Source organism: Myiozetetes cayanensis, unplaced genomic scaffold, assembly GCF_022539395.1.
Source record: "Myiozetetes cayanensis isolate MyiCay16 unplaced genomic scaffold, myiCay2020 scf23, whole genome shotgun sequence".
NCBI lineage: Eukaryota > Metazoa > Chordata > Aves > Passeriformes > Tyrannidae > Myiozetetes > Myiozetetes cayanensis.
Window position 1 is genome coordinate 3,248,114 of NW_026087445.1, and position 14,132 is coordinate 3,262,245.

The following is a 14,132-nucleotide window of genomic DNA, read 5'->3' on the forward strand; positions in this document are numbered from 1 at the left end:
CTCAAAAAGTTAATGAACCTTCTGAAAAATCTGGGCAAAGTTTCAAGCCTGTGCTGCAATCCCTGATCCAGTGAAGGAATCTGCAGGGCTCCTGCCTCCCCAGGGACATGTGTGCAGTCCAGATCCCATCCCAGACCCACATCCTTGCATGGAACCTTGGCTCCTGCTGCAAGGAATATCAGGATTTTTACAAAGAAGTGTAATTACAGCTCATGTTGTGTGGAAGGAACACTTCCTTCTCTTCTGTCTTCCCGTTGGTTTTGCAGAAGGGAGGAGAGGCTCAGGGCAGGAATTAACTCTCACAACAAAGCCATGGATGCTCCCATGAAAATGCTTTCCATGGCACTGCACATCTTCACTGGGATCAGGGGACAAAAAACATTTCTGGTGGGATATGCAGAGCAATGCCATCAACTCCACCCCACCAGCATCGCTGCTCCCACTCTGAGGGGCAGCAAAAGGAAGGCTCAGGGCAGGAACTTCTCCCAGGAACTTTCTCTCTAAGCATCAACCCATTACAATCATCCTGTTGTGTTGCAGAAAGAGCAGCTTTAGCAAGGGCTGGGGATCAGGACTGAATCTCTCCCCACTAAAGAAAATCTGCATTTCAAGCAGGAATCACCAGTCTCCAGAGACAGTGTCTCCCTCCAGACACAGGCCATGCCTCTAACTCAGGTTTGCCACAACAGCCAAACAGTCCCACACTCAAACCAGGATCCAGCTTTTCACACCCACATGTGTATTCCCATTCTCTTCCTTGCTTGCTCTGTCTCTCACTTATATTTTCAGGCTCATTTTCCAAGTACAATAATTTAACCCTTCCCCTTGTGGCAATACTCCATCCCACTGACATTTGTAGCAGGACATAAAACCATTCCCTATCCAACCCAATAAGCTGCAGTCCCCAATTCCTTTCCCTCCTGCCATCCTGCATGTTATATTGCCCAACAGCCATAATGCCAAGCCTCTCTCCATGCTCACACACAGTGCCCAATCTAAAGCCCCAGTGACAAATGCTTAGACACTCAAAACCCCAGATTTAGGTTGTAAAAGCCAAATATCTGCTTGTAAAGTGAAAAGAAGTACAGATTTTGTGCACTGTCTCTGCTCCTCCTTCCAAAACAAAGGACAGAAGCTGTGGAGATGATGCACAGGTTTCAAGAGATGAACAGTTTCACCTTTTGTAGAGTGGCTGTGATAGGATCCTCAGTACCATAAGACACTTTCTTTGGGCACACACCCTGGGTGTACAAACCTAACTTCTTTTTTTCTTGTATTCATAGTTTATCTGATGGAACTTAAGGGACAATACACTGAGTCCCATTTCACGGATGGAGTTCTAAAACAGAAGATTGATGGACCAGATCCAAATGTGTTGGCAACCACCTCACACAATACCAAAACAAGCAGTTTAAAAGGCAATAGAGCACATCCACAATCTGTTAATAAAAGGTCACAAACACCTGAGATGGAGGTATTGAAAGCACCTGGACCATCTTTTTACTTTAAGTTCAGACTTGTCCTTTGCAAGAGATGCTGCAGCCTCTATTCACTGAACAGGTAAAATTCAGTTTCAGAAAAAAATGACCAAGCTAAAAATCTTGCTTTTGAACAGACCAAAATGCAAGACCAAGGAGAAATACTCCACTGACACCTCACCACCTTCCAGCAAAGAGAAAGAGGAACCACAAGGATCCTTGTCACCCTCCCAACAGCTTTTGCCCCACCCTCTGTTGCTTGATTTTGTTTCATTTTCTCAGAAGACCAAACACTCTCTTTTTTTTTTTTTTCTGGCCCTGTTCACACACATCTCTCCCTCTCTGGAGACCCAGCCAAGAAGGGACATAAGACATCTGCAAACCAAACTTGCCACCCTGCTCCTTATCACCCACCTCTCACCACCACCTGGCTGCCAGCCCCGCTCCTCCAGGGGGGTTCTCTGTCCCCTCCAGTGCCATTGGCAGCTTTGACTCACCATGACTGAGATATGAAGAATGTGCATCTGCTCCTCCACTATCTCCGAGGGCTCCTGCAGGCTGGGGGGGGTGGCCCGGGACAGCTGCTCGGCGCTGCTCATGGAGACGTGGAAGTACAGGGTGCCGTTCTCCAGCCACTGCTGCTTCCAGTGCACCAGCGAGATGTCAGCCACGGTCCCAGACATCTCTGCAGGGACAAAACACACCAGGAGGATGTGAGGATCGGGGTTTTGTTTTGTTTGTTTGTTTTTCCACAATGCTCAGAGGTATTATTCTAAACAATCCAGGAAATGGAGATGGAGTTTTACCCCAGTACCAGTTCTATATCATCATCTACAGGATGAGCTTGAGCATTATTTTTTAGCCTCTGCCTGCTATTTCCCCCCATATGTGAACAGTAAAGTTTGTCTTCCTTAATAAAAAGCAAGGGGCTACAGAGTGCTTTGGGATTTCTAGACTAGGAAGGCAGCAACAGTAAACAACACATTACACAGGTTGCCTTTAACCTTCTGTAGCTCTGGAAGGAGCTCCCAGGGATCTGCAGCCAAGCCCAAGGGAGCTTTGTGAGCTGGCACAGGGAGGACACATGGTGCAGGACGCAGGCACCAGTACACACTTTGCTGGCATTACAATGGAAATCTTCCTTCAGGAGCAAGGCAGCACCACAGCTGTATTGAACGGGGATGTTCCCAGCACAGACCGTGAGCACCAGCAAGAAGAGATGACCACCAGGCTTGACAAATACCTATTGACCTTGGGGCTACATCTCTTGGTCACCTTCTGCAGCTTCATATTGTTTCACATCCCACCTAATCCTGATTTACACCACAAGCACCCTGGGAACTGGGATTACAGCCTCCCAGCACACACATCCACTATGTCAGCCTCCCCTGGCGTAGGGCACTACACGAAATTAGGGGCTTGGACAACCCACATGGCAGCCCTAGACCTGCAATCCCAGCAGAGGCAGCATCTCCCAGCCTCAGCTGCAGCTGCTGCCTGGGCCAGGAGCACTGACAGCTCCTCAGCTGCCCATCACATTGCAAGCGGATCTCTGCACAGAGCGGATTTGGCAGTTTGGCAGCTCAATCAAAACCCAAAAAAAACCCCAAAAACAAGCACAAAATGAGCCAAAATATTTCTCCTTCCACTACCTCTTCTTTTTTGTGTGTTTGTTTTTCCATTGTGATATAAGCAATGGGAATCAGTTCAGGTCCTCTTAGTCACTGGGCCCACGGCTTCGGCAGTCACCTGCTTTGAGGGAGACCCAAATTCAATTCCCTCCTGTTTGGGAAGAGCAACCAGCTATAACAGAGCATGAACCAATGTCTGCAGGTGTGCCTGCTCCAGAACAGCCAACAGCAGGAGCTCAGACTCCTGGCACCACAGTGGGCACAGAGACAAGGTCCTCCTTCTGCCCCACACCTTGGCCACAGAGGGGCAGTGGGGAGGACAGAGCTTGTTCTGCTCTGCAAAGCGGCCAGGGAGTGGTGATGGCATTTGGCATTTTATTATCCTGGACCCAGCTGGGCAAAACCCACATCCAGGAAGGAACAAGCCCAGCTGAGTCTGTCCTGAGGAGTCACCCACGCCTTGCAGGACAAGGTGCTTCATGACACTTGGGTGCTGGCTGGGGAGGAGCCACTCAGGCTACAAGACCAGGCACTTCCACTTCTACACACCCTCATCCCAAACCAACAACAAAAAAAACTCCTCTTGATCGTTCAAGAACAGTTTTTCTCACCCATAAAAATCAATATATTTTCCAGTAGCAAGCTCCAGGCTTTCTATCATGGATCAAACCAGAACCAACCTACCTGCTCACAGAGCAGCCCCCATCATGCCACAGGTGCTGCAGGGCTGAGGGCAGGGACAAGGTCACCCTGTTACTGCCAACTCCCTGATTCAGCACCTCACTTTTTGCCCTGCTGACACACCTGAGCTGCTGCACTGGCACCTCAGTCTCCTCAGAGGGGTTTGCTCATTGCCCTCCCAGCACAGCTCCAGTCCTTATCCCCAATCCCTGTGGGCACCTGAGCACCCAGCAGAGATAAACCAAACAGCTCCTAACCCTGCATGGATCCATCAGGAGCCCACGCTTGCCCTTCAGAGGGGATGTGTGAGCTCCCTGTCACATCTCTGTCACTGCTGTGACATCTCTCCTAACGACCCTTCCCTCCTTTAATAAAAACAGCTGTTTGCTGGAGCAAATCAGGAGCAAGAGGTGTTGTTGCTTGCACTCTGTAACCTGTAAATCACAGCTGCCCCGAGGCTCTCGCCGCAGGACAGCAGCTCTGCAAGATCTGGGAATCTGATGAAATGAGTTTTGCGTCTCTTCACTCCAAAAAGGCTAAAGCAGAAGGTTTCTTATAGCAGTAAAAGAACAAAATGAGAGGAATATCAAGGCTCCTTAATTGCAGTCTTCTTCTCAGCAATACTTCAAAGGTCTGCACAGAAAAGCATCTCCTTGTCTAATTAAAATCAAAACAAATGCTACTTTCAGGAGCAGAAGCACTCGCTCATCTCTGCACTAGAAATCCATGATCAGCCACAGAGGCAAAGAGGCCATGGGAGAGCAAAGAAGCACCAAGGGACAGACTGTGTTATGCACAGCCATAATCTTAATTCTGTCCAGGGGGACAGCCACCCACAGGAGGGGATGATTTACAGTATTACACACTCATCACACACACATCCCTGCAGCAGACCTTCCCAGAAGAGCTCAGGAAGGAGGTTATATCACCCACGTGCCACCACAACCCCACCACTGCTACATTTCAAAAGGCTATATCACAGCAGGGAGAAAAAACCTCTAGGGTCAATCTTTCTCCAAATTTTCTTTCCCTTACACACACATTTTTTGCATGGGATGTTTAAAAGGATCACAGAGAACATTTCTCAGGAGTTCTGAAATACAGGCAATTTTTTTTGGATTTTAGCCTAGACTGAAGATAAGCCTGTTTCATTTTCAAAAAGGTCTCTTCCAAAAGTAGAAACTTCAATTTAACATTCATTTCGCAATTTTAAGCAAACCCAGCAACCAGGCAGTTTGTGACAAACACTGACTTGCCAAGCCTGGATACCTATTCTCAGCCATTCATGAACACTCGTGTGCTCACCACCCCTGAGCCCTCATTGCAGGACAATTATTACCCACACCATCACCTGGACATAATAAGCCTCCCTCAAATTCACTACTCAAAATACAAAAAAAAAAAGGGGTTTTTAAGCCCTGTGGCTGCTGAATTCTTCAATATCCGAACACAGGGAAGTTTCTTGGCTTCATATACTTGACACAAACACTCCACTGCCTGCCTGTGTTTCACTGGACACACATCGTCACTCCGCTATCTGCACAGTACTTACAGCACTGATAGCCCGTCCATCAGAAAGGATGTAATAGTCTGCAGCAAGATTGCCTGTTATCAGAGCTTTCCAACGCTTTTGGAACAAATTAAGGGCATTCCTGCACCAAAACTGAATGAGATACAGTTAAGGTTTTAAATGGGCAGCAACAGAAAAAGCACTTGTGGTCTATAGCTGTTTAAAATCTCAGTATCCAGCAGATGGGGAGCTCTCAGATGGGGTTCAAACGCAGCTTTGTGGGTAAAACACCGAGTAAAACAGCCAAACAGATCATAAAACATCTGCCATGCCATCTTCCTACCTGCTCACTGTGCTCAGCAGAGAAGGGATGATGATGGTCCTCATTCCCCACAGCAGCCAGCCAGACTTCTTCCCTTCTCCCCATCCAAAGACCCCAGGCAACTGCATTTCTCCATCCCAGAGCAGAGAATCCAAGGAGCCCGTTCCCTTCCAACACCAGCAGAAATGTCTCCACTCCAGCCTCCCCCAGGTGCCTCCTCAGCTCTTCACACCTGCCCTGCATTTCCCATCACGCAGCTCAGCTGAGCCCAGGGGCAGCACCCCCCAAGCTTCAACACCACCTGATGATGGTTTGAATTTAAGAAAAGGGCACACAGAGCATTTTGTCCTTTTCTGCCCTTCCTGAGGCTCTGTGCCTCATAAAACTACAACTTCCAACATTTTCCTTGGAAATAAAACAAGAAATCCAACTAAACCCTTCTCAAGGCTCAGTCCCCAATGTGGGCTCATGCCCATCAGCAGGTCACCCGTCCAGGACAAGGCAGGGGACAGCAGTGACCACAGCAAGATCCCTTCCAAACAATGCTCTAATTCCATTTTTCCCTTTGCTGTTGTTACAAACCTTACATATAAACATTTCATTGAAGTCTTCAAGTTGTATTACAATCAAACTTAAAAGCAAAAGGGCCTAAATGCATTTGGTTGGGGACCAAGACGATTCCCATAAAAGCAGATTATGCTGACATGATGAATATAAAATGAAACAGCAGATATTAAAGTTGGAGGATTGTTACTCCATGCCTTGGGGCTACTGGCTGTCCTACCCACCTCCTCCCTCCTTTCCCCCCTCCCACTGGGTTTCACTGAAGGTAGAGAAAGCCTTTTCACCTCTGCCTTCTCCAAGGGAGGCTGCCAGGCTTGAAATATTCACTATCCCCCACCCCATCCCCCCCGACCTTATGCAATGCTTCAACATTATTCATCAGTTATTCGGGAGGTTGCAGCCCTGCCTTGTCTGTCGTGGCGTTTTACAAAGCCTGTTTTGTATTTAATTGGCTTGTTCTCGCTAATCTACCATGATTATTGTATTTTTATTTCATTCTTGAAGGTCATTATTAAAATAAGCCGTTTTGCTCACGGCTGCTCATCCCCACACGGTTCCCCGCCCCCAGATAACCAAACCTTCCTTGTGCTTCCTCTCCCCAGTGCTGCTCAGAGCCTGGGACCTGCTGGGCTCCCTTCCTGTAAGTACCAAGTCCTTGGTGTGATGGGTGAGAAGCCAGTAAGTAATTTCCAGTGCACAGATCCAGGCTCCTTCTGCCTTTTTTCCTCCCCACCTGCTTCATCCCAGCAGGACCTGCACCCTGCAGCCAGGCTTCATCAGCTCACCTGCACAGCTCGGTGTCTTAATCTGTTGGCAGAGGGAAAGCTGGAGATCTGTTTAGGGACTCTATTTCCTTTTACAACCTTGGCATCCTCTTCTTGCCCATTCATCACCCCTCATCCCACAACCCAGTTCCTCCTGCTGTTATTCCAGGGGCCCTTCTGAGTTAATGTTCTCCAGAGGCTCCAACCTCCAGCGAAGTGTTGGTTTAGGGATTCTTCGGTGCTAGCTACCACTTATGCTAATAAACCAAATTTATGCAGAAAGTCATAAACAGAGAGCTCTCCCCAGTGCCCTTGCCAGCGCAGGATTGCTCCCTGTGGAATAGATTATCACACTCTGTGCAGACTAGTTCCGAAACAACTCTAGTAATGGGGCTTCCCCCCTGCTCCCCAGGGGACTATTCTGCAGTCAAACAGGCCCAAAGAGTTCTAAGGGTTTGGGTCTTTTGGTGGCAACGTGGTGGTTGTTTTTTGTTTTTTTTTTAATCCCAATGATTAGCTCAGGTTTTTTTTCTTCCCCTTCGCCTCTGCTGGTTTTTTAACATGTTTCTTCCCTTCCACACCTCCTCCCCTACTCCCCTCTCAGCGCTCCCTGGGGCAGCACACAAACGCAGCTGCAGATCGTAAAAGGTAATGGAGAAGCTCAGAAGTTTAAGAAAGGGGGAAAAAAAAAGATGACAAGCTCCCTCTGATCATCTCTTTTCAAAGCCCCTGTCTGTGAGAACACAGTGCTGCACCTGCAGGGCATTTCAGGGGTGGCTCTCACGCTGTGCATGTCTGCAGGGACACAGAATCAGGAACTGTTTGGGTTAGAAAATCCCTCTAAAATCCTCATTAACCCAGTACAGCCAAATCCAAGACATGGTGTGTGTCCAGGGATGGTGCTGGATGGAGGAGGGCTTCACGTAGCCTTGGTCTAGGGGTGGTCCATGGGGGGGATCCCACTGGTTTTTTTAAGAAAACACTTTAGGTAGATGTAATTATTGTGAAATGCAGCAAGAGGTCAGCAGACTGCATCATCCAGAGATAGTCCAGGAGATGAGCTGGGTGAGCAGGGAGGACAGAGTCAGCCCCTTCCAGGCCTCCCTGGAAACATTCCCAGAGAACCAGAGGGTTGAGCTGCTCCAACACAGCTCTCTTGGTCTCAGCTCCGGAGCCGCTCTGCACCATCCCCACATCCCTTCAGCCTTTCTAATCCCAGGCTTTAGGGTCCCTGTACACGTCAGGGAGTGGATATTGATTTGCCTGTGCTGCCTACAGATCACAGTCTGACTCCACACACCTCAGAGAAGCTCAGCAGGCTCCACACTCCTGAAGCTGCTTTCACTGCAGTTCAGGCTCTACTACACTACCCTTATTTATAATGCTGGGGCTTCAGCGTGGCGCCTCAGGCACTCTAAAATTATTACAGGGCCCTTTGACTTTCAATTCCCTTCCATTCAATTCCATTTTTATCCATCAGCAGAGGCTCCCCCTGAAGGGCAGTGGGAGCCACCGGCACGCAGGCAGACGGGGCTACTGCCCCTTCAGCCAATCCTATGGGAATTGCTGGCACACAGCTGGACAGGAGTCATCTCTGTTTGAATGAGAAACACCAGGGATGGGAGGGCAGGTGGGAGAGTGCTCCTGGGTGAGGCTTCCTCAGAGAGATGAGACACCCAGGCTCTGAGCAGCACTGGGGGTGCTCAGCCACAGCCCCTCCGTGGTGCCATCCATCCGGCTGATGCTTAAAAATAAGGTGAAGGAATGTGACTTCAAGCACCAGAGCCTCTCTTGTGCATCCTACAGAGATGAAGGGCAGGGCATAAGAGGGATGGATATGATAGGGGTGCCCTGATGCACAGATTTTGCTCTCCAGCCCTCTCTTCTTCCAAAATCCCCACCCCTCTGTTAAGGAACAGGAGTTTGCTTTGGAGCTGCTTTAGTGTTTTAGTGAAAAGCTCATGCTTTGCCACTTCTCTGGAGCCTCCTGGCTCACCCAAGAGAAGCACAGGGTTCACTTCTGGAAGAGCACAAGAAGGTGTGAGGAAGAAGGTCCCTGAGTCAGAGGAGAAAGAGCTGCTGGTCCATGAAATCTGCTGCTATGGAGATGCACAAGGAAAGTCTTCTGCTCCCCACTTACTCCAGATCCTCAAAACCAACATGAGACAGACCTGATAGATGGAGAGAAAAAAGTCTACCTGAAAGGTACAAGCATCATTTTTTCATGGTCCAATTATTAATCTCTGTTAGAGGAATCAGTGCCTCTGAGTTTGAAGCTTTTCTGCAGGTAACACGCACAAGACACTGGCCCAGTGCTGTGTTAAGCGTGGATTAAGTGAGACAGTTTTTCCTGCAGACCACAGGGATGTCCTGGCTCAGAAAACCCAACAATGAGGAGGAGATGAGCAGATCTGCATCAGGGCAGGCAAGGCTGCTCAGCCCTGAACCGTATTTAATCCTCGAGGCCAGGCAGAGCTCAGCTGAGCGGAGGTGCCGGAGCTCCGAGTGCCCCCGCCTGCCGCTGCAGATCAGCGCCTGCAGGGTGACACCGGAGCTTTGCCTGGAGCCTGAGCAGATCTGGAGTGTCTAAGCGTGATAACCACTCTCTTGGCTTTTCGCTGCAGCTGAGGAGGCACAAGGGAAGCAGCTGGGTGGGAAGGCACCATCACCTGCAGCGGCAGGACACAAGTCCCCGAGCGGGCAGGAAATGCTGGCTCGTGGAAACACGGCCAGATGGGTCCTGCTGATATTTTAACCCAAATCCCACAGCAGAAGGGATCAGGTGCCCAGCCTGTGCCCCCCTGCCTGCATCCCTCCTGCTTTCTTCTCTTTGTCACCTGTGAGGCTGGGGTGGGGATGCCTTTTCCCAGGGTGGCCAGCAGCACCTCAGACACAGATGCTGCGGCAGAGGAGCAGCTCCAGGAGTCATTATGGCACTGGATAAGGCTTGTGCCAAGGGAAAGCATTTCATTTTTGGAAAACCACCCCTACAGCCTCTTCCCTGTACAGGTAACAGTGGCAACTGCAACTTTGACTGTGAAATTTCTGCAAGAGCTGAGGGCTGGGAGCAGGGCAGAGGGGACAGAGGGCAGCTCAGCACAGCAGGGTGGGCACTGGGACAGAGCAGGACTGTCACACAGGCAAAGGGACAGAGAGGGAATGCTCTTGCTTTTTCCTGCAAGCTGTGACAGGAGCAGAAGGGCAACATGACCTATTCAGGTGACTTGAAGAGCATGGCAAAGCCAGGCAGGGTCCACTACAAGGCAGAGAGGTGTGTTCACTTCACAGCATCTGCCTCTCTGCACAGGTACACTGGGGTGTAGCTACACTGGCCCCAAGGGGTGAGTGTCACTGAGCTTGATTAGAATCAGCCCAGTGCTTTATAACCTCTCTGCATTTTTAAATGTCTCTCTTTGGGAAACAGAGCTCTTAAAATGATAAGGTAGCTTGATAGCTTAGGGCACTGCCAGACTGGGAAGTAATTTTTCTAGAATGGTTCCTCCACAGAGCTCCCCTTCCAATGGGGAGGTGAGATGGGCAGAGGAGGAGAAGAAAGCAGGGCAGGAGAGAGGAGGTCTAGTTGCCTTCCCCAGAGACAAACACGAGGATAGTTCCACCTCCTGAGACATGGATGTCCTTTTCCAAGGAGAGGGAGCCAGCTGGATGTTTCCAGGAAAAGAACAGCAAGTGGATCAGTTCAGCCTATGTGTCACCTGGACAACCAGGTGGTTGTACCAAAAGCCAAGTAGCCTGCAAATTCTGGACATTCACTTCCTTGCCCAAATAGGCAAAAATATCATTTACCAGGAATGACCATTTGCTGGAGCTCCTTCACGAGGATTGTGATGGGGCTCCTACACTAAGAGGGTCCCTTCCCTGCTGTCAAGGCAGACACCCACAGTGGTTAAAAAGGATTAAGGGTCTTATCTCTTCTCCAGGACAGACTTTTGAGTGCTCACTCCTTGGAAAGCCCCCAGAGCCTCTCAGGTACCACCCAAGTACCCAGGTTCTGTGTTAGCTACTCAGAAACCCCAAATTCATCAAGTTCTTGCAACCTCACAGAAAAGTCACTTCTCTCTAAGACACTCACACCTCAACCAAGGAGTGACCTTGTATGTTTATCTACCCATCACCCAGAGAGATTCCATCAGCCTGGGACACACCAACAGCCTGCTGTTGGCCAAACACCACAGGGTTTCTGCAGGAAAGGAGAAAACCCCAACAAGGGCTATGGGAGAGCAGACTGCTGCTCCCTGAAAATGCCACCCTGGAGTGCCAGACCCTCCTGAGCAGGACAGACCACCTGGGCAGCCTCAGCTCTGCAGCCAAGGGCTGCAGAGGGAGGCTGCAAACTATCCAGCTGCCAGAAGCAAAAGGGTTCACTGAGATTAGCTGTGAAAATCCTCCCCTCTCCCTGGACTGACTCACACTGAAATGAACCGGACTCAAAGCAGCTGATCTAAGAGCACAGCAAGTTGCTGGAGGGCTCAGAAAGTGGCATCGTAAGATGAGGAGACATTAAAATCCAAAATAATAAAAGCAACCGAATTTATTAAGGCTTCTCGGAGCCTGGGGGCAAAATAATTTTTCCCCGTTTAAAAGTGGGTAAGGCACAAGAGAAACTGAGCAATTTGTCAGAAATTAGAGGCGACAAAGTGGCAGAGACCAAAGCCTGAAGCAGCCACAACCTCACACACACAGAGTCACCACCCAGCCTGGCACAGGCAGGGTCCCTTCCTCCAGCAGTGCACGGGGAGACACAGCCGTGACAGCCGTGTCGTGCAACAGGGGCTTCACCTGCTGAAACAGACACTGGGCCTGGGTCACTAGAGAGCCCTGACGTGCTGCCAGGGGTGGCCAGGTCATTACAAACCCTGTGACCACGCAGGGGTGCCAGTCCTTGGGCAAGGGTCAAGGAGAACAATGCCTGTGATGCCACCAGGGTGTGATGGTGCTGGAATATGCTGGTGCATGGATGCCCAGCCAAGCCAGGCACAGGGAGGTCTCCAGCCACTGTGCTTGCCCAGACATTCCTCCAATGCTGGTGGCACCTTGGGCCTGCCAGAGTCACATCTTCCCAGACAGGCCAGCTTTGCTGTCACTTTATCTCCAACCTGGCTTTGCAGAACTTTTGCCAACTCGCCACCAACCCACAGCAGTCCATATGGTTCCACTCCTTCCCCAGCCAGGTTCCCTGGCATCCCCCATCAGTGGAAATGGGATTCTTCCCACCTCATTCCCATCATTAACACCAGGGACACCACTCAATTACAGCCCTTCATCCTTATTTTCCCCTTCCTGTCAAGTTCTGATCACTTCCCATTCCCTTCCCCATTAGGAAAGGCTAACCCATGTCCACATTACCAGTGGACCTGGTGCCCCCACCATTACCACACCATAAGATCCAACAGCAGTGTGGTTTCATGGCTGTACCCCCATTTTCAGTCCTAACAAGAGTCTTCTGGAAAGCTGTATCAAAAAGGGAGATCTATGCTGAGACACAAGAGATACAGAGCAGTTCCACCCTTGATCTGCATACACAAAGGTCATGGGAAAGTGGCAGAGGGGGATGAATCCTGGCAGCCTCATTAGAGAGAAAGAAACTGTTTCTGCAAATAATTGATTTCTAAATTTATCCCCTAATTAAATAGGTTCCCTGGACGAATCTGCATGCAAAGCTGCAAGGTGATGATTTAGTGCCTGGCTTCCAGCGGGAACGCATCAACACATGTTTGCAAATTGTCTCCCTCCCAGATTCAAAGGCAGGGTGATCATCTCCCCACACCAGCACACCCGGAGCAGACGGGCCCCTCCTGCCACCTGGAGCCTCAGCACACCAAGCCAAGCTCTCCTCTGTGCCAGCTCTATCAGAGCCACACACAGGGAGATGGGCATTTGTCACCTGTCACTGGTCCCACTGCTCCACAGCACAGGGCCCACCGTGGTCAGAGTGTTCAGCTCACACCCTGCCCGAGCAGGAGGCCGGCTGGAGGGTTTTTTTGGCAGGCAGCAGCTGTAAAGCTACAGCAGGCCTGGAAAGGCACGGCCTGAACTCGGCACGTAGCACGGCAAGAATGAGAAACATTATCTCCAAAACATGCTCTTGCTTCCTACATCAATTCCATGGCTGTTCCTGTCTAGTCGCTTTGACTTTTTCCTACAGACACCATCAGCTAATAAAACCTCAAGAGACGGATCCTGGGATAAAACCAGGCTACAAGCTCTGCAAAAATTAAGCACATTTATCACTCTTCCACGGAGAGCTCCTTTCGGAAAGCAGAGGGCCCTGATGCTCTCAGACAAGCATCAAAGGATTTTGGATGCGAAAACTCCATGTTAGCTTGAAAAGGCAGCAGTGGAAAACGTCCCCACTGTGTTAGAGCCTCGTTAATTAACTCCTGCCACCCGGAATGGTGAGCACAGGAGCCACAGCCTGTCCCTCCACGGTGCTGGCTCAAAGCTCTCCCCTCCCAAGAAGAGAGGCACATGCCTGCATTTCCACACAGTCTCCTGCCTGCAGCAGCAACACTTTTCATCTCCTCCTCTTTCTTCCCTGCCTGCTTTCCACCCCACAGGATCATCTGTGCACTGGGCATATAGGTCCACCCTCCTTCAGGGCTCCAGCCCTTTGGTGTTGAGGCTTCAGGATCCACAGTTGCAGATTGTCCCTCCTGATGTCCCACACGCTGGGGTTCCCGCTCCTGGCATGTGATGCTTGCAAGTATGAGCCAGATACAGATTTAGACTGAATGTCAGGAAGAAATTCATCACTGTGAGGGTGGTGAGGCCCTGGCCCAGAGAAGCTGTGGATGTCCCATTCTTGGAAGTGTTCAAGGCCAGGTTGGGCAGGGCTTGGAGAAACCTAGTGTAGTGGAAGGTGTCCCTGCCCATAAGGAGAGCTTTAAGGTCACTTCCAACCTAAACCATTCTAGGATTCCATGATACTATAAGTGCAACCTGGAGATCCTTTATGGTGCTCATCTCTGTCACACTGGACAGAGACTCCATTCAACTATTGGCTTGTCCATTCACGCCAGAGAAATTCATAAACTCAGGTATTTATGGATCTGCTTGTCCCTGTTGGGGCTCCTGGAAGGCAGAGGTGCAGCCTCTGTGTCCAACTCACACCTCACCAAAACTGAACAAAGTGTAAAGCTACTCCTATGAAGATCTGAGAGGCTT

At 50.0% G+C, this 14,132-nt stretch overlaps 1 protein-coding gene across 1 annotated transcript in view; it reads right to left on the minus strand.

The window, feature by feature from the left end:
- ASTN2 (astrotactin 2) overlaps nucleotides 1-14,132 on the minus strand; it is a 314,924-nt gene that overhangs the window by 261,015 nt on the left and 39,777 nt on the right. The window contains exon 2 of the mRNA XM_050319770.1: nucleotides 1,976-2,163. Within this exon, the coding sequence (XP_050175727.1) occupies nucleotides 1,976-2,163 (188 nt within the window). The remainder of the gene's footprint in view (nucleotides 1-1,975; nucleotides 2,164-14,132) is intronic.